This window comes from Tigriopus californicus, chromosome 6 (genome assembly GCF_007210705.1).
Source record: "Tigriopus californicus strain San Diego chromosome 6, Tcal_SD_v2.1, whole genome shotgun sequence".
Taxonomy (NCBI): domain Eukaryota; kingdom Metazoa; phylum Arthropoda; class Copepoda; order Harpacticoida; family Harpacticidae; genus Tigriopus; species Tigriopus californicus.
This window is the reverse complement of record NC_081445.1, coordinates 6,271,117-6,293,545: the sequence shown is the minus strand read 5'-3', so window position 1 is coordinate 6,293,545 and position 22,429 is coordinate 6,271,117. Positions and strand designations below refer to the sequence as shown.

The window sequence follows — 22,429 nt, the reverse complement described above, 5'->3', positions numbered from 1 at the left end:
GAAGACGAACACCACAACAACTACCACCAAAGCCAGAACCACCACTCAAACCACACCGGATTGTGAGCCAATGTTTGAGTTTGCCATTGTCAACCCATCCCAATGAGCAGTGACCGCGTGCGTCTAATGGCCCAATCCGATTCCTTTTCTTCGTTTGGTTCTGGGTGTCTTGGCTTTGAACACCTGAGAATTCGTATCCTATTCCTGAGTTGAACGTTTCTTGCTAAACATTGTTACGTCGGACCCCCTGTGTCGGCAATTCGAGAATAGATCATCAGAAAATGACGACCTCACCCCTCTCACGAGTCTCGCGAGTCTCTCCCAACAATGTCTTCAAGAGGAACATCGAGATTGAGCACAAACCATTTCGAGGCAGGGGTGAAGGATGGCTGAATGGAAACTTCCGGTTAATTATCATAATGAAAGGGTTTCGTGATTCAGTTCAGCCCCAAAGTGCACCCAAAGGTTGAGACACTCCCGCTGATATCAAAGTACGCCCCGCCGAGCTAATCCAACCTCCTTCACCAAGGAATCTGGACGGAACCCACTCGATCGACCTTGGAACAATAGTTAGATAGAAGGCTTCAAACGTGGGGATCTCGAGGCTTACACTAGTTGGTTGGCATGCGTCCATAGGTAAGAAACGCACCCAAAGGGGTGAGTAGAAATCCCGAAAATCGGATCTAATCCGCCAAGAGACCAATGTTAAATCGAGTCTTTTTGTTTTAGGTAAGATTGACAGGAAGCGTGGAATCAAAAATAGATCACCATCAGCACCCCTGGAGTTTTGGAAATTATGAAAGAGGCTGGTCAAGTTTATTGAGTGACGCCCACATTATTTCGTTTGGTGTCCACGGGGTGTTATTATGCACACAAACCTGGTGATTAGTCCAGATCTGACCCCAATCACCAGAGACAGTATTTCCATGTTGTGGAGTCCATTTTCTGTCGATTTTCTTAATTACAGGATAGCCATACCGTTGAGCCCGACTCGGGAGATTACTTTCCTTGATTAGCCTCCCATTTCTTGAGCCGACCTCATTTTGATATTTAAAGCCAGACGACCTTTCTGTCACACCTGTGGCCACGGCGGAATTGTCAGTTGTCACGAATTTTCCGTTATTACCTAGATCCAATCCATTTCCATTCAATGCTTTTGTGTGGCCCATGGCCATGGATCTCGGATCTCGGATACCGGCCAGCATCAACACAAATCAAAGAACCCTTGTTTATCGACCCTTCCAACCTCGGTGGGGGATGAACAATCCCACTATACAGATCCATTGAAAAACGTGAACAAGGAGAAGAAGATGCGATCAAGCTCTTGAAAAGTCAGGCGAGCTCACCGCACGGACTTTATGATGCAAATGGAATCAATCCGACATGCCTCTCACAGGTGGCAATTTTTCTCTGCCCAGCATCCGTGGATTCGGTTTACAATGATATCCATCATACTCGGGCACACCAATAAGGTAAAGAGGAACGAGCTCCAGGAAAGGATTTGGATGGCGCAGTGATGTACCAGAACTTGATCAAAATCGCTCGCTCGTCTATGGTATTGGTCAGCATCGTTGTCGTTAGTTGCGAATCATCAAGCAATGGTCTCTCAAGCCAAGTCGGTCGGTGTTTCCTTTGTGTTCCCGTGCGTTCAATCAAAGGCCCCGCCTGCCCCACCGATAAATGGGGGTGGCCATTAGTCACACCTCGATGGGGAATAAAGAGGCCTCTTCTTTTGAGGGTTTTGGGAAGCGATCTCTCCCTCGCATTCTCTCCATGTCAGAATCAGAAGAACCAGCATTCCGCCAAAGATCAATCTGCCAGAGATGAAACTTGAACACGTATGCTGTAATCGCTCGTCAATCTAGTCCCACCTTTCGACTTTTTTTTAGACATTTTATTAACTCAAAAATGAAGATAACATGTCTGAACTTTTTCCTATTCTACAAAGTAAGCACTAGGATTATGAGCCTTGTTGTTGTCCTCTCTTGTTGTGGAAGGTCGATAGAGTGTGAGAAAAGCAGTTCCTCGTTGTCCTCGGATTTGAAATATGAAGACGACGTTAAGGGTCAAGTACGAGCAAATCCCCCGGATTTTCATAGCTTTGTCAGGGTAGATTTATGAATAGCATACCAAGATGGGTGGGAGTAGACTGTGAACTGGCTTGGAAGGGGCACGGAATAAAAGACCGAGAGAGAGAGAGAGAGAAACTGCCAGAGCACTTGAGGGATGGGATGGAGGCGAGGAAGGCTACGGAGGTCTCGACCTCCCAGTTCGTGTCTGCCATTCCATTCAGTAAGTGTGGCCAACCGTCGACCACCGACCCACCTTCTTCTTCTTCTTCTATCTCATCTTGAGGATTCGTGTGGAGATGACGATGGGGATGGGGATTTTGTCCTGGCTCAGAAAAGAGCCAATTAGGGAAATATTTGAGGCTTTTGTATTGACTTGTCAAGACTCACAAAAAGCTCTTTCTCTGAATCCAAGTGCTCGTCGGTCAGCCTACGTGGCTTAAAATGGACCGTTAGCGAGTTTCGTCCTCATTTGCGTTGTTCAGTAAGCTGGATTGTCTCGCCTTGAGTTTCCTCCTCTTCCATCTTCTCCACCTCCTCCCGCCATTTCAAGTTTCAACCTGTCAAATCATTTCCTAAGCTCGAAAAAGTCAAACCGAAATCTGAGTCTTCTGTTTGAAATCTAACCAAGGATTTATTGAGAGATCCAGCCTTAGCCGGTACTAAACAGTAGACAGTAGACAGCAGTGGTCTCACGGTTCAATTTAGTCGCTGACGACCTGCTCCCGCCAAGTCAGCCCAACAACACCCGAACAGGACATACAATTCACATTGCCATGCATCCATCGTCAGCTAAAGTAGGCGGAGGGAGGGGGGAGGAAAAAAACCCTTTCCAAGGTAAACTATCTCAAGTTGCGTACCTCGGGTCCATTCAAAAGCCAAGGGTCCACAACACACACACACTTCTAACGACCCTCTCCTCAGCTCATTAAAACTTTGAATGAATGCATCCATCGTCAGCTAAAGTAGGCGGAGGGAGGGGAGAGGAAAAAAACCCTTTCCAAGGTAAACTATCTCAAGTTACGTACCTCGGGTCCATTCAAAAGCCAAGGGTCCACAACACACACACACTTCTAACGACCCTCTCCTCAGCTCATTAAAACTTTGAATGAATGAACCAACTTGGTCCACTTACTGAGAGCACGGAGAGCTTCAAACCAGAACGTGTGTGTTCGTTTCGTTCGTTTCGTTCGTTCGTGTGTTGTGTTGAATGTATCGTAAATTAACTGACCAAACGAACCGAATATCGTCTCATTAACCCGGGCAACTCAGAGTTTCCTACTGAGGAAGACGCTTAAGGCTGGTGGTGGTTTCTGACATACTGACTTGGAAGATGTCTCAGAAAATGAACTTCCGGATTACTGGCCAAGTCGGTCGATCGGTCGGTCGGTCTTGCTTCATTGGTTCAGAGTGGACTCAAAACTCGTAAGTACATAGTGGCGACTTTTGGCGCCCAAACTCTGTTGTTTCTTGCTTACATGAGAGGGTCATTCATGATTTCCTGGTCTTCATTCAAACTAGCCAACCTTTCAACAATGTTTGCGGTCGTCTTTTGTTGTTGAATGATAAAAGATATATATACAGTAGGGCATGATAGTATGTGTATACTCGATTAGTGGAATCAGCTTTAGTGGAAGGAAAGCCTCTCGTGGTGTAGAGAAGGGGAGCCACCAATTTAGGGCATGGCTAAGTTTCTGCAGCTTGTTGATTTCTACAGTTTTGGGTACTTGTATTGGATCAAATCGTTTTAGTCAGGAGTGCTGGCGATCAATCGGGGTTTTTTTGTTACTTCCAGCCTACCAGTTCTGCAAGTTGAAGCACAGTAAAATCGAGTGTCAGCTTGATGGAGGAAAGAAGTCAGTCATGGTCTGATCTCTCATTAAAATCAAAGCCTTCAGGCCATGATTTCAACCACAAGAGAGCATCATGCAGTCAGTCAACCAGCTTACGTTCAACCACTCGGCCATCAGCGGTACTGGCCCCAAGGGCAAAAAAGCTCCTGAACATCCATGAACACTCCTTGAATAGATCCACTCCACCACATGGACAGTGGCACACTACTACTGCCTCTAACCTACGTACGTCCCTATGAGATGACGCCTTGGACATCCTGGAAGTCCCTCTTCAGTGAGCTCGGCCCTCAACCTCCTCCTCCTTCTCCTCATCTTCTTTTTCTTCTTCTTTTTCTTCCTCCTCCTCCTTCTCATGCTTGATTTGATTCCCTTTCTAAAGAAGAAAATGGTCACCACCACATCTTCCTTCTAAGAACCGACGCCAAGACCTTGGGCACTCCAGTAGTGTCTCCCTCGCTGGTGCCTAAAATCATTCATAAAACTTTGATTGGGCGAGCGAGTGGCCGGGAGAACAACTTTGTGGTCCCTTCAGGCGTTTACTTGCTTCCGCTTCTTGACCCTCAACATCTTTTCTTGGCCCCCTAAATATAGCTGAGACATCCTGAGTGGCTTGGGCGGTAATTCGGGGTTTCATGAAAATATATTACACTTTTGAGATGAGTTAGAGTCATGGGAACGTCAACCGTCATATTATCGATTCCTCAAAGACCTCATCGAACCAATGTCGGTTCAAAGTCCTTTGGGACAACAATGAATGGAATTGAAACCGAAGGGAGAAAGAGAGAGAGAGAGAGAAAAAAAAAGAGTGAGTGAAACTATTGAAATGTATATTGACTAAATAGAGCGTGCTCGCTCATTGTTTCATTGCTGTGCCAGTACGTTCTCGAGTTTTCGAGTTTATGTATGGATCAAGTCGATCCACATTGATTGTATTAAACATTGTATGTCCTCCACTCCAGCGTTGGCATCGATATCGGCATTTGAAACACAAGAAACATTGATTGTCCGAGCTCCTCTTCCTGTTCGATCTAAATTTTGCGCGCAATTAGCCACACAAGACGTGCAATTTTCTCTAATGAATCCAATGACCACAGCGCTACCAATATTGGCCGGAAATAAACAAGATCGCCAAGGCAAATAACCCATGATTACCAAAACAGACCGATCCATTAGAGGCTGGAAGACCAGTCCAAAACCACATCTTCGTCACTGGAACGGGGATGATTTTTAACCCCTGATTTGGTGGAGAATCCACCGCGATGTTGATTTCAGTTTTGGAACTACAGGAAAGACAATAATTGAGGGTGAAATGAGAAAAATCCAATTTTGGGGATGAGCCAAGTCAATCCACGACCATTGAGGAATAATGGGTGGTCCAGGGATGTTGAGAAGAAGCTCAATCAAGACATTCATTCTCAATTCGATTCGCCTCACACGACAGGAACACTCCCCAACTTAAGACCAAATCCACGAGTAGTACAAACTGAACGTATACTGTAGAGTAGATATCGAAATCATCGAGACTTGCGCCACTTTGATCTGCTTCAGGAGGTCCATCCATCCATCCATCCATCCATCGAGTCCTGAGGGTGCTGGTTGGGTATTGGAGGACCCTCTCATCCCTCTCAGAGCTCGAGGAGGGATGAGTCTCCATCTTTAGCCGGAAACCGTGACTCCTCTCCCATGTAAAAAGATTTCCAGATGACCAATCAAGCAAGCACTACTGGATGAGCGTCCGGGCACAAATCAGGAATTTCAACCGACTTTCACACACCAACGCACACGTACACATGCATACGCAGTAATCCACGGATTCACGTTGAACATCCTTTCTTAATTTACACCACTCACCTGTCCTGCTCTCCCACGAGAAACAATGCATGTCTACTTAAATAACTTTTGAACAGATCCGGTGATGAGCCAAGCAAACCAAGGCTAAAGAAACGGCGGGAACTTTGAATTGAGTCAGATGGCAGGCGCACGGGAACGCCTTGAGAACATAACAGACCACGATGATGAGGGAAGACGGGGAGAGAGAGAAAGATTTCCGCTCATTTACCGCAACACGAGAGTGTCCATTCAAATGGTTAAAGAGTGAGTGGCAAGAGGATATGAAATACACCCTCAGTAAGCAATAAGCAGTAAGCAGTAAGGCGGTTGGGCATGATTAAAGATAGACGCTCGGATACGTACATACTCTCTTCGAGCCATTAAGGGCACACTTGGATTCAAATCGTGAGCCGCTTCCAAAAGCAATTTCAAATCGGTAGCGGGAATGAATGGGCGGTGGAGAATGAATGAATGGATGGATGGGGATGACGTATACGTTAACGAATCAAGGTCATTCGCTAAAAACGAAGTGACCGTTGATGCACCACAGAGTAGGTGGAGGAGCGATCCACTCTCCTGCCAAGTTGGCTCACATGAGTGAGTTCCCTTCATGAGGGTGAGATGGTCTCCCCCTTTGCAATAACAAGGACCGCATTGACCTGATGATACCTTGATTGTACGGGAAATGAACACTCAATCTTAACTTGAAGCTAGTATAAATCTGTCCAATGAACTTCCTCCTTACCAATTAACCAATTCGCCAAAACAGCATCTTGCCTCCAATCCTCTAGCTCGTGATGATGCTACCTACAATACGTATAACAGTCCGGATCAGATTGGGAGCGAGGTTGAGTGAGCTCGACCTACTCCACCAGATTCCGAAAACCAGCTCCAAGAGGAGTGTTCCATTCTTGCTCACTTCATCGCGCTCTTTCGTTTGATTTTTGGGCAATGGAACGAGTGGAACCTCTCTTCAAGGCTGCAAGGCTAAAAAATCAGGACAAAGCTTAGGGTGACCGAAACAGTGATGACACGACTACAAATGCCTCCATATGAATAAAACTTATATTAAAATGTGTCGATTGCGTCTACCACTAAGTAAGGTGCTCTATTTCTGCCTTGTCAAAGTTGCCATGTTTCCAGGAACGGAGCAAAGAGGGATCATGAACGTAAAGCCATGTATTTCCATATGAAATGAAAACACCCTGGGTATGATTAGCCGAGTGGAACAGATTTCCCCAAGGGCAAAAATGTGTTCTCAGTGGTCTTGAAACCTTTGCTCCAAGGCTTGAAGGTGAGCCAGGAAAATCCTGTGTGAACTATGGTGGGTTTAGTGAAGACCAATCGATATCACGATCCACGATGTCACAACAAGCAGCAGCATTGGATCGCCACCACGAGCTCCTCCTCATCCACTTTCATGGGCTTTCGAGACCGCGAACGGTCCTGGCTAAGGGTGGATGCGTGTTGTATCCGCCTTGACCTCATCTTGGGCACCCAAATTATTGCCGCCTTTGGGTTCTTTTCTTCCATCTTTGCTCTGTTCCTCAGCTACAAGAGCCTCATTCAAATAGAATCTGGCATTATCTTCACCTTCCTAGCATTGGTAAGCATCCGGCAAAGGTGGCTAAATCTCGACATACCCGAGCCTCGACCTAATGGCCTTGATCCTAGGTGGGCGTGTTCCTCTTCGCAGCGGTGCTCTTCCGCCAAGTTTTACTCCTTCTGATTTGGCTTTTGATTACCGGGGTGGAGATCCTTGGCTTTCTGTTCGTTACCGTCCTCACCACTATCTTATGCGTTCGAGCCATCGGCGTTTATCCCAGCCCCGCCGAGGCCGATCGGGCTTACAATTACATGAACTGGCTCGTGGTCCTGGGAGGCACGTCCTTCTGTATGGCAGGTCAGTCCATTGAGTCGGTTAAGAAACGACTTGCTTGGCTAAATGCCGGGGAGGTAGGAAACGGGACGTCGTTTTGATTTGATCTTGTCGGCAGGGTTGTTTATTTTCGACGTACCTGATCAGATGTCTGGCTGGCATCAAGGTCTTGAGAGCTGTTGAAAACCCTTTCGTTCTCTCTCTGTCTCTCTGGCTACCTTCAAAGGCAATCCCCGATCATCCGCGAAAGCCCGCTTACATAGTGCTGATGAGATAATTTGTGGTTTACAACCAGCGATAGCCGCTGATAAAAATGTCTGGCTTTTATCACTTTGACCAGATCTCGAATTCCACTTGATGTTGTTTACCTTTTGGGCTCTCTTTTTCTAGTGTTATCCATCTATTTCTGGATCGTGGTCTTTTCCTTGTTCCGCCAATACGAAGAGGAGGATTTTGAGGCGAAAACGCGAGAATCCATTATGGTCATCTAAATTCGAATCCAAACCACTCACTCATTTGCCCTGTTTATCCGTCTCTGTGTCTCTGTGTCTCTCTGTTTGATCTATCGGTCAGTGTGTCCTCGCTCCTCATAAGCCTATTCGGCGGCGACTCTTTCACAATTGCTTCATAAACCTAATCTAGAGACAAAATGGAACCCCTAAACGTTGCTCAAAAACAAAACAAAACCCAATTGACATTATATTGTGACGACTGGCTACTATAACATATACTATACATTAGATAGCAAGTCGATTTCTCTCGACACTCAAGTATGACAAGAAGGCTTTCAATGGTATTTTTCTCTGCCAAACGAACACTCTGTCTTCTTTTTCCTTTCGTGACCAGAGTTCTGTCCAATGTTTAGGAAACGAAATAAACGATAATTTTCGGAAAAAACCTTATCTGTCAGACCGAAGCATCAAATTAGTAGCAAACTAGATCGCACCATTGGGTAACTACCGAGGGCTGGTGTTTGTGATGGCCCGTCATCCCGATCCAGGGCTCTAATTTCGGTCGGATCAGCCGCTTCCCCACTTGACATCAATCCCTATGCAAACCAGATCAATCCCCCACCGAGCACGGCATCCTCGTCAATCCGCTCCACTTGGTCGTTTGAAACCCTAGAATGGGCTTCTTTGGAAAGAGTCTGGGGATAATGGTCAGTCAAGCGAATTGGTCCACAAACCAATATTTATCCGACATTCAAAAGAGGGATGGAGAGCAAGAAGACGTTAATTTATGCCCAAAATATACAATTACGCCCCATCGATGGCCCCCTAGAATCGGGACTGCCACTCAACGAAACCAGCCTACGATGAGCCATTGAATTAAGGCTTCTCGTGGATCTTAGAAGGGATGGCTGCCATACATGCCTCCACATAAAATGGCATGCAACAACTTTTAGAATGCTACTCAGTCAATCAAGGAATCAGTCGAGAACACTTGCAAAGCAGTCCTAGGCCAATGGGATTCTTGACCGAACTGTTTTTCCACAACCAATGATAGGAATTACCAGTCTGACACCCGAAAAGAGATTACATCACAGATGCCAAGGATCTTCCTCTGCCTTTCCATCCCCACCCTTGCTATCGCCTTGTGGGAGGATGTAAGTGCCAGCAAGTGGCACCAACCCCGTGAATTATGGCCATGATCTGCTCGCTCTGGCTTTCTCTTTGTGTGTATCTCGTTTCTCTCTTCTCCTCCTCCTCCTGCTCTTCCTGCTCCTCCTACTCCTCCCCCTTCACCACAACAACAAATAAACCCAGCAATCAAGATTTCCTGTTAAGGTGATGATTTGAAAACACTGAAGCCGAGATAAGAATCGGTTTGGCTCATCACCATCCCGTGGGCCAGAAGCAATGACCAAATGGTGAGTGATTTCGTTCCGAACTCGGTGATTTCTCGCCAACCCTCAACACCAGAACCAATTTCAATCCCTTTGGATTTGGACAGTCCTGAGCGGGCTCTATGAATGTACAGTATGTATGAAAAAGGAAAACTCCATCAATGCCACCCAAAGTCGGGGTAATTGATATCAAAAAAGGGGATCTCTCGTTTGCTTTTGTCGAGGAAAGGAAGAAAAATGTCAAACCGACTTTCCCATGAAATTCTGGACCAAGAACTCTTTCTTTCCAAAAGAGACGGGGAGCTTCGTGATCTTCTTCAAATATCCTGCTAAGAATGTCATTGAGCCGAAGGAATCAATACTCTGAGGATCAGGTATTCCATCTTTCTGGCTAATCTCATTACCACACGCTCTGATTGCCATCCAACCTGTGAGATTGCATTCATACGACATTCGAAGATTCATTCTCCACGCTTAGGCACTGTTGAAATTGGTTTACTGGAAACATTTTGAAGGTCTTGTTTGTTCAACCGACCTCTGCTGGATTCTGAGAAAAAAAATCACTAGCACGTATTTTACAAATGCATTAGGTGAAAAGACGTAGGAGGTAGGTAGGCCCACAATCGTTTGGAGAATGTTAATTTTTTGCAGTGGGGATTGAGGGGGTTGAACTTTGGGATAAAAGGGCTCTGAGGAATATAGCAGTCAATGAGATCCGAACTATGACAGGAATTTGCTACCATTGTGCCACCACCATCTTTTACGATGCTCTTTTCAAGGATCGAGAGACCTTCGAGGACGGAAGGACAGATAGATCAATGGAAGTAGTAGTGTCCATTCACCTCTCCAGGGATGTCAATGCCGCTACTGCTGGTGTTGCCATTGTCGTTCTCTTAGTACTACATCACTTCAATAATGGCAGATTGACAAAGGTCCCTTTTGAAATTGCGCAGCGAGAGCTTGAGGCCCAAAGAAAAGCTAGTGCTAACATTAGCCCAGAGAAGAACAAGAAGAGGCAGAAGAAGAGCGAGGGGGGGGGAGAGGGCAAGGACGAGGTATGGATGGATCGGATCACCCTTGGAGTCCCGACAAAAACATACAAATAATGGTGGTCATTGGGTCCAATTGATCCTATTTGGTAGCTAATACTGTCCACTATTCATCAATATCCCCCACGATCTTCGCAGCGGGGATCACTACTTGCTCGGCTTTCAAATCATTTCTACTCCGAGTACATGGTATCAGGTACATTCCGTGGAATCTTCGTCCACCTTCAATAAAAGAATAGTACATTCATTTGAATGAATCCCCATCATCCCTCACTCCTCATGACAAACAAACAATCTCCAGGGATGACATCCTGATTCTTCGTCATCTCTATGGCCTATGTATAGAAAATGAATGCACACTTGACTCGTACAGGGCGACATCATTGTCACTTGTAGAACCCCAATTGCCACAGGAATCGCTCAAAAAGCGTTCGATCCATTTAGCGTGGACCGATCTGATTCTCAAACCCTGATCTCTCTGTCTTTCGGGTTTTAGTGGCATCTTTTTGACGGTTGACTTCTCGAAATGTTGGTTGTTGAGCTAGAGCTTCTTTCAAGTGGAAATAGCCCTCAATTAACAGATCATCCAAGGCAGGCAAAGACAAAAGGACCTGAATGGGGAGCAATTCCATGCCCCCTGGGCACACCCCCATGCCGCTTAATTGTTTCTTCAGGACAAAATGAGCATTGTAAACAATAGGGAACTATTTCAAAGTTCGCTCAATCGTTCGCTTGTTCGCTGGCTGGCTGGTTGGCTGACTGGCATGGCTCATTATCCAGCACCACTAAGCCAACCCACCAACCAACCAGCCAACCAACCAACACAATATGATTCTCACAGGAATTTTGAAGAGTGTCATCTGGCGAATGTACATGTAAGGACTCACCACTCGCTGGCAACCATTATTATTAGGCATTGCGGCTTCCCGAGCATTCTTTGACATTCCATTCATGATGAAAGGACACTTGTTTCGTGATTATAGCCTCCTCCATTGACATGGAACCAATCCAGCACGGACTTGGCGCATTTCAAGGAGACTAAGGAACCACCCTGAAAGGTTGGCTCGGAACACACTGGAACGTTGTTTGAGGTATGCACCTACACAATTACGGTTGAGTACAATATAGAATATGTAGAGTAGGCTTTCAGATTGGCGATAGCCAATCTGAATATGAATCAGATGTTGCTAAACAATGGTCGAATTCCTGGGCGAACAGGTGTCCTACGAGATTGATCCGGGAGAGAGCCTCATTTGAATAATTCTTCATGACAACAAAGTTCAACCCAGAGTCATCAAAAAACTACTTCAACAGATGATGTTTTTTCCCAAACCCTGATGATACATTTTTTTCGCTTTTGATGGTGTGCTTTTCTCCTCATTTCTTTTGAGGACTGCCGAAAGGTCGTGAAATATGAACGACAAATGACACTCGGCTTTTAGGAGACCTTTCATTAGAGCACAGTATTTGCTAATGCGAGGCGTTGAAAAGCCACTGTGATTCAGGCCGACCGACAACTCGGCTGCGGGTGGAAAATGTAAATTTAACACAGGAAATGAACTGTGAAAAATCTTTCAGGAATTCTCATTAGCACATAACTCTATTGGACACCTGACTTTCTGGAGGAGCATATCTACTCACTGTACTCACAACAAATTAGGCAATTCTACAAGTTTGGGTGGTCGTTGTTGAATGTCGACGACCTCGTATACAGTAGCTTTGAAGCTCTACTTCATTGTCAGATTTAGGCAATACCCGTGTTGTCGTGAATGGAGAGGAATTCGTCCCAAGAAGACAACATTTCTTGCATTTAGCAACCATGCTGATTGGAAACTTTGATGGCCCAATTTGGGCGCCTAATCTCAGAGTTTGAAGGATTCGAAAAAAATGCAACCTTGATTTTGACCTATCATGTTAAATTGATCTTTCCTGAATAATTAACCCATATTTTCATGGTCAAAAAATCCACTCATGGGTGTCTATGATGTCATCCAAGCGGTGGGCTCTTTTTGTAAGGAACTAATTCAATCTCCATTTCGCTATTTCTGGCCTCACTTAGGCCATCTTTGCCTAAATGTAAAACACTCCTAATGATGCCCACCTTTGGCTCAAAAAATGTCTTCTTCAGAAGATGCATATATCATCGTGGATTTTTTTGTTTTTCTCAAAGGAGGATGACCGGCAAACATCTTTGTACACCATCTTTGACAAACCCCACTGGAATAACTTGTTGTGGATTATGGCCCTAAATCTAAATCTAGACATGGTAGCTTCCCATCAGAGGATTTAATTTGGTTTAGCAGAAATTTCCTTCCTGGACTTTCCATGGAAAATATTTGTCTATAAATGTTTGGCAAATGACATGAAGTATTTTCATATCTCAAGTGTGGCTCTATGTTCAGCATGGAGAGGTCCCCCTTTAAAAAAATAAGCATTTCATTCAATTCTTGGCAGATTTTAAAAGGTATTTTTTGCCAGATTTGAGGGAAATTTTTGCGAGTCGCCTTCCAATCTAGAAATCTTCATCTATGCCAATGTGTAATTGCTCTAGAACTTTGCGTCCAAAACTTGTAGAGTCTCATATAGCTTTTCTAATCAGTACGAAACAGAACTCCAGTAAAGTTCCGTTTCAGGATGCAAAGCTGTAGGATCAGTTTTGTATTCAAAGCCTGAACCCTCTCTGAATAAAACATACTTCTTGGGAATGCTGCCTATTCAACTAGTAAAACAATCCTGCCTATCGTGGCCGTATCGAATAAAGCCGAGGTTAAAACGTCATTGGTTCCCCAATTCAGTGGATTTGCGAACGAGCATTGTGGATAATGGTTTGGGTGTTGTGAAATTTTGATTTGAATAATAACGATGGAAAAAGCTGAATAGCAAAGCAAAATGGCTGGCTTGACACTTTGGTCCAAAATAATTTCTCGAAATAATTTGATTGGCGTTCAATGAAATAAAATGAATTAAAGCTATTGGCTCAATTTGAATCCTCACTGTAATCCCCTCCTTCCCTCCCATTCAAATATATTTGGCCATCTGTGGTCAAACAAGGGTTCATTTTGAATGATTCAAGAACATTTGGGTTAAGGGCAACTTATGATGGCTGATTTATCAATTCTTGAGATCTCGTCTTTTGTTCGTGGCCCATTTTAGGCCCAATAGGGGGCAAAAAGCCGGTGGGTGACCAGGCTAAGCTTAAAATTATACCTACGATTAACTGATTGGGATCAGATTCCCAGACCCACTGCCTCCCTTGGTGTTTCAAGATGATCCCCTGACCAGACGGTAACCTAGCTAAAGTAGATCAGCAAGACTGGTTGGCGGATTGCCGGCCTTAACATCGATCCGATATCCTCGGCCATGATGAATGATCAACATCAAGTCTGCGAGTTGTATTTCGTGCCCACAGAGAAAATTAATCTTTATTTGACGAAAGGGGAGAGCGGGTAGGGGCGAGGTGTCGCACCCGGACCGAGGTTGTTGGTCGGTCCTTTTCTATTGAGGTGATGCAAATATTGGGCAACACGATTTGTGAGCATGAGTAAGACTTTTGGGTACGCCGTGGTCGAGACTCAATGGGAGCATCAAGTGGCCGGTAAGGCTTGGTTAGGTCCTCAAATCTGCCATTGAAAGGAGAACAGATTAGAATGTTATTTTTGGAGGGTTTGGTGAGTCAGTCGTTTGCTGTTTCCTCTGGAGAAGTAGAAAAAGATCCTGGTTGGAGAGGGACATCAAACAATGGTTCAGTCTTGAAAGAGTGAGAGGAGTGAGGAATGGGTGGGACGGACCAACGGTAAACCCTATGAGTGCTTTAACGCTCAGTGATTTCTGATCAGATCGGGACCGATGAGCTTAAGTGGTCATTTCTTCCTTCAAATCTTCATTTGAATAGCCCGTGATGGATCAAAGTGAGCAAGAGTGACGATTCAAAAGCTAACTTAATAGAAACGCAAGTTTTTTTTTTTTTTTTTTTTTTTTTGGGGGGGGGGGGGTTAGCCGAACGATATTCTTCGCAAAGGACAGAGCACTGACCACCCTTTTTGTATCTTGCTTAATATTGTCCTTATCTGGAAATTGCTTCTAATTCCACTTTGAAAGGAATGTGCCTCGGCAATTTAGGGGTTTGCGTGGACCCAGCTAGCTTGGGGTGTCGCGAGCTACGCGACGAGTGGTCTTCTTGTCTTCGATTATTGAGCGAACCTCCTACCGCTTCAACTACAGAAACGGTCCTTTGGCAGCGCGTGGTCACTCAAATGCTTTGGCGTACTCCCCTTTCAAGATTGCTATCTTGAAGAAAAAGACCCTTTGGCTGGGTGCCCTGGACCTGCTTATTATCCTTATTTACTCTCCCTGAGTGTGCAAGTCTTCTGTGGAAAAGCCAAGCACGCAAACGACGCCAAGGGTCCCCAATTCCATCAACATAAACTCAGAGCAATCGTCATAGCTGAACGACAGATGTTTGGCAGACGCATTTGGGGTCTCCCTCCCCTCCTTCCTTCTCCCTCTTGCTCTCTCTCCTGCCATGACTCCTTCCATCCACGTCAACCCCTCCGGGTGAGACGAAGATCAAGTGAGCGTTCCCACGATTCTTCTCCAACTTGTTCCCTCTCGATCTCGAAAATCCAATCCTCCCTCTCCTAGTCCCGAGCGTCCCAAAGCCTCTGGTAACACTCTGGTTTCTCCGGGCCGGCTTCCAGCGTCTCTCAATGATAAAACATTTCTGACTCAAGCCAGCCATCCTGACTCGTGAGTGAGAGGAGCACTGGAGGGCGTCGGGGTGAGTGTGTGAGAGTGAGAAGGGGTGCTCCAAGGGTCGTGATCTGATCCCACTGTGCTCTGGTGAACCTTTCACACGCACGCATTTACTTAGTGTATGGACAAATTTCGTCCATCCCATCATTCGACGTTAAGTCTTTGTCCAGACAGCACATATCATTCCCGAGTCTTGCTCTCAGCTCGCCACAGCCACAACAAACTCAAAATGGCCATCAACAAGAAGATTAACAAGTCCTTCACTAAGAAAGTGACCCAATCTCTCAAGCTTAGGATCCTCTCCAAGCTTCCATGGATGTCTAAGAGGGAGCAACAAGTCTACGAAGAGCTGCCATCTTCTCATCCCCATCAAGTCGAGATGGACGAAAACCTCTTGAACGAAGCATTGGAGGCTCGTTTAATGGAGTTGATCGCCAGCTCGCCAGCTCAGAAGTCCCATATCAAAGTCCAATTGGAGGTCAGAGTCCCAGCCACCGACCTATTTGACTTCGGAGGATCTTTCGTGTGCTCCCAAGTCCAAACCCGTTGCCAAGAAGCCCAAGCCCAAGTGTCTTTGACCACCACCACAGCCAGTCAAGCTTAGTTAGGCCTGGCTGACGTTGTCGGTATTTCGGACCCACCCGAAATTCAATCTGTGATCTGCCATATATTTACCCAAGAGGCTTATATTGGCTCAACTTGTGATATAACTTGGACTCTTCTTGGATCTTCTCCTAATCCAATGTCTTCCAACTTGTTGCTATTAGCAATGAAATATAAAACGAACATGCATAAATAAAACAACTCTATGAATTGAAATCATTTGATGTCATTTTTTCCTTCATATCACGTGTGAACTGAACTGTTTGCTTACGTTTTCCCATGTGTTATAGCCCTACATTTGCTCGATTTAAAATATCTTTAACTATTCAATTAGGGCCAAAAATCAACGTCCGTGACATAGTTCTACTTGGTTGTAAAATGTATTAAGATGTAGAACGATATTGTCTTGTCTTCTACGAGCAGTATTAATGCATAAAACCGCATAGAACTACAATTGGTGTATTGAGAAAGTCAATTTGGATCAAAAACTAACATCAACATTTGCCCCATAGTTCCAATAGACTGTAAGAACTCCGATGGCGTGAATCGATGTGTTCTTATGATGTACAATAAATACGCAAGTCCGTATAAGGCTTTGTGCAAGAGGGATCGAAAAAGTTCCGATCGAGGTTGCGTGTTTCTAAACATTGGGTCCGTTCCATGTGAGCGCTTAGAGGAAATGGAACTGGAGAATATGGAAAACGCGTTAAAGCAGAAGAACGATTTGGATTGGAAATGCAAATCCATTGGACAAGCAACAGCCACAAACGAAACGGTTACGGGTCGGAAAAGTAGGGTGTATTCTTTGAAGTTGCTGATGCTGAAATCAATTTCGTGGAACAAAGCTCAAGACTGTTTGTGTGACCGAATTTGAATTCAGAATAATGTACGCCATGGGGCGACTTGAGAATCGTAGTGATTATCTTTTTGGGTTGTGCTCAGAGGCGGATCTGCTGGGATCGGGAATGTCCTGCCGCGAAAATCGTTGTTTATGAAAAACTCCGTCATTGACCACAAGGAGCGAAGAACAATACGATCGCTAATGGAAACTCGGAAGGTGTCAAAAATCTACACGCGATCAAAACATCCCACTAAGATGTCGGCTTTTCACAAACAACACTCAACAATGCTGAGGTGGAGTGTGCCAAAAAAGCCAGGAGAAAACACGGCCTCCTATCTGACCTCAGAGAGTTAATCTGTCTGGATTCAGCTCCAAACTATATTAGTTAAACGTTATGTTTGGTGCACGGTGTCAGGGACTCAAAAAATCCATATCCATGTGAAAAAAGGAATTTGATGATAACCTGCATGGCAAAGGAGCGATTATCGTCTTGTGTAATTCGTCGGTAGATGAGCCAAGGTAAAGGTGTTGGCACCCTGAGGAGAATGTCATCGGTGGGAGAAACCAATCAAGGGATATTGTCACTTGGATCATCTGAGAGCTCAAATCCAACACCATTGTCTTTACGGGGGTCGATCCATCCCCACTGAGTTCCATTTGAGCCACAACTCGTCAAAGAAACTGCCGAGGTCAGCGGATTTGAAAACTAAAATTATTGTGTATTTTCTGATCATGGTAAGTAGTTATAAGCTTAGATGATTCTTTACCTTCGAACCCGGCTTCGCACTAAGGGGAGTCAGATCGATTGGTCAAATCTGACATGAAGTCCGAGCCGCCATGCGGAAAATTCGTCCGAGGTATAGCGATCGTCATGGGGCTAATTTTTTGCCCACGCACAACGACGGAACGAACTAAACGGCGCAGCTACCTGTACCACTTCTGAATGTTCGAGCGAATGTTATACGAGCGTATACGTCGAAATAAGCCCTCATGTCGTATGGGAAGGTGGCTTTAAATTCCAGGGGTCATGAGCAATCCAATCTTGGGTGGTGTCACTGGAGGGCTAGGAATTTTTTAATCGGAGCATTATCAGAATCGTTCTTGAACCCATGATTGTTGGCTTCCAAAACAGACCTTCTCGTCGTCGTCGTCGTCGTCGTCGTCCTCGTTGGCGTCGTCATAGTTGGTGTTGCCATTGTTGCAGTAGTAGTAGCAGAAGAAGTAGTGGTCGTAGTGGTCGTGATATGAGGCCATTAACCAATTTTGAAGATGGTATGTTATTGGTTGGCCTGTTGAAGAGGAGCCTGGATCAAAGTGCAATCATTATCTAATCAAGCTTGAAATTGAAACATTCTTCAGAAGTCAAGAAGGTGATCCTCGGCCATTTAAAAACCTTTAACCGGCAGAAGCGATCGCATGGTTCCCTCAGGGTTCACCCATGCCCAGGATCAGCCTTTTTTTCAACGCTTTGGTCAGGCCTTGGCCTGCCTCCATCCATCGAGCCTGATTGGTTGCGGCTTGGTTGGTAGGTTGGTTAGTTGGTTGCCTCGTTGATGAGGGCAGACTTCCTGCAATTAAAGAGAGTTAATCATCGGCAAACGACCAAGCCAACCAGTCTGGATGGACATGATTCTACAGTCACAAACAGGTTTCGTAATTGGGCTCTGTCTTTCTTCTTAAAGCTCATGATCATCCACATGCTTCTTTGGGGTGGTTTTTTTTCTTCTCTGTTTGGCTTAGGCTTCTCTTTATCTTGTGAACAGCCACTTAAAGGTGGCGATCCCGATCTGAATAGCCACGATTTATGGGCGTCGAATTGAGCTAAAAAATTTACTGCTACCACTTATGGACAATCAGCGAAACAAATTTCCCAAAATAATGGGTTTCATATCAAGAACAAGTCGCTCAATCACTGAGGAAAATGCCATAACCGACCAATAGAAACTTTATATTATGCGAAAAGCCAATCAAAAATTGGCATTTCCACCCTTGAACTTCACACCAAGGAAGCCAGCAAAATGATTCAATCCACACGTCGCTGAAAAGACCACAGTGCAAGGTGTTGTAAGCTTCCCTCCAGCTCTGTTTTCTTCTCATCTTGGCTTACCAACTTAATACTTGATTGGAGCATTTTAAAAACCATTTTTATTCGTCCGTAATTACCACCATCACGGGGAGATTACAAGCTATGTATATAGTTGGCAAATGCTCGTGGACATTCGGGGAAATTACGTCACAAACCGGAGATGCTCTCAATGCTTGAGAAGTTACCGAGGAATGTGCTTCAATAAACCCATAATGGTCTCTCTTTTGAGTGCGAGAAAGAGAAATATTGTTTCGTCATTTCCTCCTGAAAAGCCACATCTATTGTAAGGGTATGTGTTGCTCTTTCATACACTCATTACCCCCATAAATTTTGCCCCATCATAAACGACCATTTTCTCCCCGTCTCTTCCTTGGCTTTTTCAGCCTCAAACAGGACGACGACAACGCAGTATTGGAGGACCCGAAAAAAGTAAAAAATCCCTGGAATTTGACTCTTTAGGACTGAATGATGTGCCAGACCTCAAAAACAGAAACCAACGCCGCTTGGCAGATGTTCCCCACTAATTTCCCACCACTTTTGTTCAAACTTAAAAGCTCACACATTCTCCAGGGCCTCGAATCCTCGTCACTCGTCACTCTTCTCCCCTCATAGTATTTGCCCAAGTTTCGAGGGAGGCGGAATGGCCAGGATCCGGTTTTCGAATGGCTTTTTTCCGGGGGAGTATGCGAAATTGGCGTCCTTTCATCGCTGACGAGGGTGGAGGAGGAGGAGAACGAAGAGGACAAGGAGGACGAGGAGGAAAGAACGCCTGATGATCCTTGCCCTAGAAACAGACGGAATTGAACCAAGGAAGCTTCCCTGCACTTCCCCTCTCAGTGAGATCCAAATACGCTAACCTGTATTCCCACCACCACAATGATATACGGTACTATAGCTGAACGTACAGTACGTTGGGGTGAATAGGAAGAAGCCAGGACAATCTACCATGGTATAGAGGGATAATAATGGCATTATTGTTGTGACCTGGATCAAACTGGCGACGAACTGACAGATCCGTCGAGCGACTTACTCAAAGAAAGAAACACGCTGCCTTTCCGTGACGCGTTTAGCTCGTCAAGGATTGAAAAACCTAAATAGATTATTATCAGATTTCTTATCCAGCCAAAGACTGAACTTAGGATTCCCATTCAGCAATCTTGGAAATTTAACGCTTTAGCAAATGCTTCCATACTCTTGCTCCAAGGGTGATCGATCAGCACTGATTTGAACTTAACCCCGTTAAACACATATCCTATATACATATTACAACCCACGTGTTCATGGATCGTTTTTCCTGGGATCGTGCTTTGTTCCAATTCTAATTTTTTCTTGGCTTTGCTTTCCCGTGTGAAAATTTCCAACGAAGCATCACCCCTCCAAATTCCAGGCAGCACATCCGTTTTAAGCTCGTATCGTCATCCTCATCTGGCGTTTCCATTCCAAGAACCGCATCCCAACAGGCTACCCTAAGCCCAGACACACTACATACAGTAAAACATGTATTTGTAACATGTGTGTACAAATAAACGCCACACCCTGATCTTGAGGACAGATATTAAGATATCAAAATTTTGTCATGGGAAAGGATCCGCCGGTGTTCCCGTTCTAGCACACCCTCAGCTCAGCACCCACCTAACTCGATGATATCAACTATTCACGTTCAAATCTACTCAGCTTTACAACACTGACCACGAATGGGAACATAGGGTATTGGTTCACGGATGGATAAGGTATAGACATACTTCGTGGAGAAGCATGAAAAAGTTGGCTTGGCTTGGCTTGGGCAGGTGCTGAACTTACTCCTTAGGGAGGGAAACTCCCAACGAGGGAAGTTCGCTCGGGACGCCGGATCATCAGCGAATCGGCGTATTCTGTGGGAGTCGTTCTACAAAAGCGACTGAAAAGGGAGCGGCTTCCATGTTTCACACATGGTAAGTATGGGAACCAAGTCATACTTGTGGGCTTGAAAAAGCATCCAATCGAGACCGGCCGACTACTGTGGACTTCTTGTTTTGAGATTTCTCGTATTGGCTGACTTGATTCGGTCTAATGCTACAATGATGCTTGAATAAAGCAATAACAATTGGGAGTGAGGAAACTCTTCGAATAGTGACTGATCATGAAAATGGCTTGAATCTTGTTTCAAGGAGTCCATGATCGTAGCATATGCTGAAAGCATGCACCGCACGTATCCTCAGATCGTTGAGTGAGGAGAGAGCATCAGCTTGGGCTATTTGCATGGACATGATGCTATTTACATTCTCTTGTTTTGTCCCCTCTCTAAGCTCACTGCCTCCCCTAGATGTGCACCCCAACCGCCCTGATGCTTAGTGTGCGTAAGGTAATAAGTAGGGTGTACTAGCAATATAGGTAGACCTATTGAACCCGGTTCCCACCCAAGCCGATTGTCATCCCCGTCACATTTGGATGCTTTTACTTTGTGCTGTCACGGTGATTTCTTTTTCACACACACGCACACAAATCGAGATCATTGGGGACAACAACGTGCTCTGATGGTCTGAGGATCGGACCAGGATACTACGTATGAAGGGAGAGCGATTCAAAGAAGCAGAGAGAGAGAGAGAGAGACAGACAGAGACAGAGACAGAGAGAGAAAGGAAGCGTGGGGAAGCCAATTTCGGCTTTCACATCTGTCCTGTGCCACATCACGAGTGCAACTGAGAGTGTGTGAGAGAGACGCCCAATGCACTCCCTCCTATTTCGGGAAAAATGATGCCAAATTCCGACTAATCTGATTTCCTGGGAATATCTCCCATCTAAAAGTTTCATATTTTCTTGAGATGTTTACACACAAGATCCTAACGCCGAATGCTTTCGTCGCTTGGCTCAACGTCTTTAGAGGGCACATCTGAACGTGACAGATCCCATTAAGTTAAGATTGATATGCAAAGCAATTGGAAATGGGCATGACCACATGGATGGCGTAAACTTTAGAGATTTCCTTTGAACATTTGTACGATATGCAAATCGTAAAAATAGTCAGAGAACCAAGCTTTGCTTTGGTTTCGTGCCCTCTCGGTCGGTCGTTCGGTCGTTCGGTCGAAGATTGGTGTGAATAACAATCAAGAGACTGTCCTATCAACAAAGCCAGCTTATGGACAAATCAATCTTTAGAAAAGTGGCACTCTTCATTTCAATCCTTTCTGTGTCGTGTTGTCCAACCATAACTCGCACCTGCCCGATTTTCCCATCTAGCCCCGGCCAATCGACAAGGTAGAGTGCTCTTGCCCTTGAAATGATTGACCACCATTTTCGAAAATTATCTTTGTGGTCAAAAGGTGATATTGGGCACAAAAAATAACAAACTTGTTCCAGGTCATTGTGTGAGATTGTGTGCCAATGTCTACAATACTTCCAACTTCAATATGCTTGTTATTCACGACGATTGATGGATGATGATTCATTTGAAAGTTGCTTTGATCGCTTCATCAAACTAATCCTTACTCACATTTAGTTTTTGAATATCACGATGGCAGAGCTCGATTTTTGAGAAGTTTGAGAAGGGCAACATCCATCCTAATTTCAAGTTGGTTGGCTCCCCTCTTGTAGATACTACCACGTGTTCATTGGAACTAGGCTAATTTGGGTTCCCATGGCCTC

At 45.0% G+C, this 22,429-nt stretch overlaps 2 protein-coding genes across 2 annotated transcripts; both read left to right on the top strand.

Moving 5' to 3' along the window:
- Nucleotides 1-6,591: 6,591 nt before the first annotated feature.
- Nucleotides 6,592-8,889, top strand: LOC131882033 (uncharacterized). Its single transcript, XM_059229052.1, has 3 exons — nt 6,592-7,358; nt 7,427-7,655; nt 8,022-8,889. The coding sequence occupies exons 1-3, from the start codon at nt 7,074-7,076 to the stop codon at nt 8,120-8,122; spliced, it is 615 nt and encodes a 204-aa protein (XP_059085035.1). The 5' UTR covers nt 6,592-7,073; the 3' UTR covers nt 8,123-8,889.
- Nucleotides 8,890-14,558: 5,669 nt separating this feature from the next.
- On the top strand, nt 14,559-16,097 carry LOC131882034 (uncharacterized). The gene has a single exon (XM_059229053.1). It carries the CDS (start codon nt 15,400-15,402, stop codon nt 15,880-15,882), a length of 483 nt encoding a protein of 160 aa, XP_059085036.1. The 5' UTR covers nt 14,559-15,399; the 3' UTR covers nt 15,883-16,097.
- Nucleotides 16,098-22,429: the final 6,332 nt, after the last annotated feature.

What these genes read in the sequence shown, in the direction of transcription:
- LOC131882033 (XM_059229052.1), top strand. Translation starts at nt 7,074, where the DNA reads ATGGTGGGTTTAGTGAAGACCAATCGATATCACGATCCACGATGTCAC. An exon ending in TCTTCACCTTCCTAGCATTG is followed by an intron (nt 7,359 to 7,426) that starts GTAAGCATCCGG and finishes CCTTGATCCTAG; the next exon opens with GTGGGCGTGTTCCTCTTCGC. An exon ending in CACGTCCTTCTGTATGGCAG is followed by an intron (nt 7,656 to 8,021) that starts GTCAGTCCATTG and finishes CTCTTTTTCTAG; the next exon opens with TGTTATCCATCTATTTCTGG.
- LOC131882034 (XM_059229053.1), top strand. Translation starts at nt 15,400, where the DNA reads ATGGACAAATTTCGTCCATCCCATCATTCGACGTTAAGTCTTTGTCCA.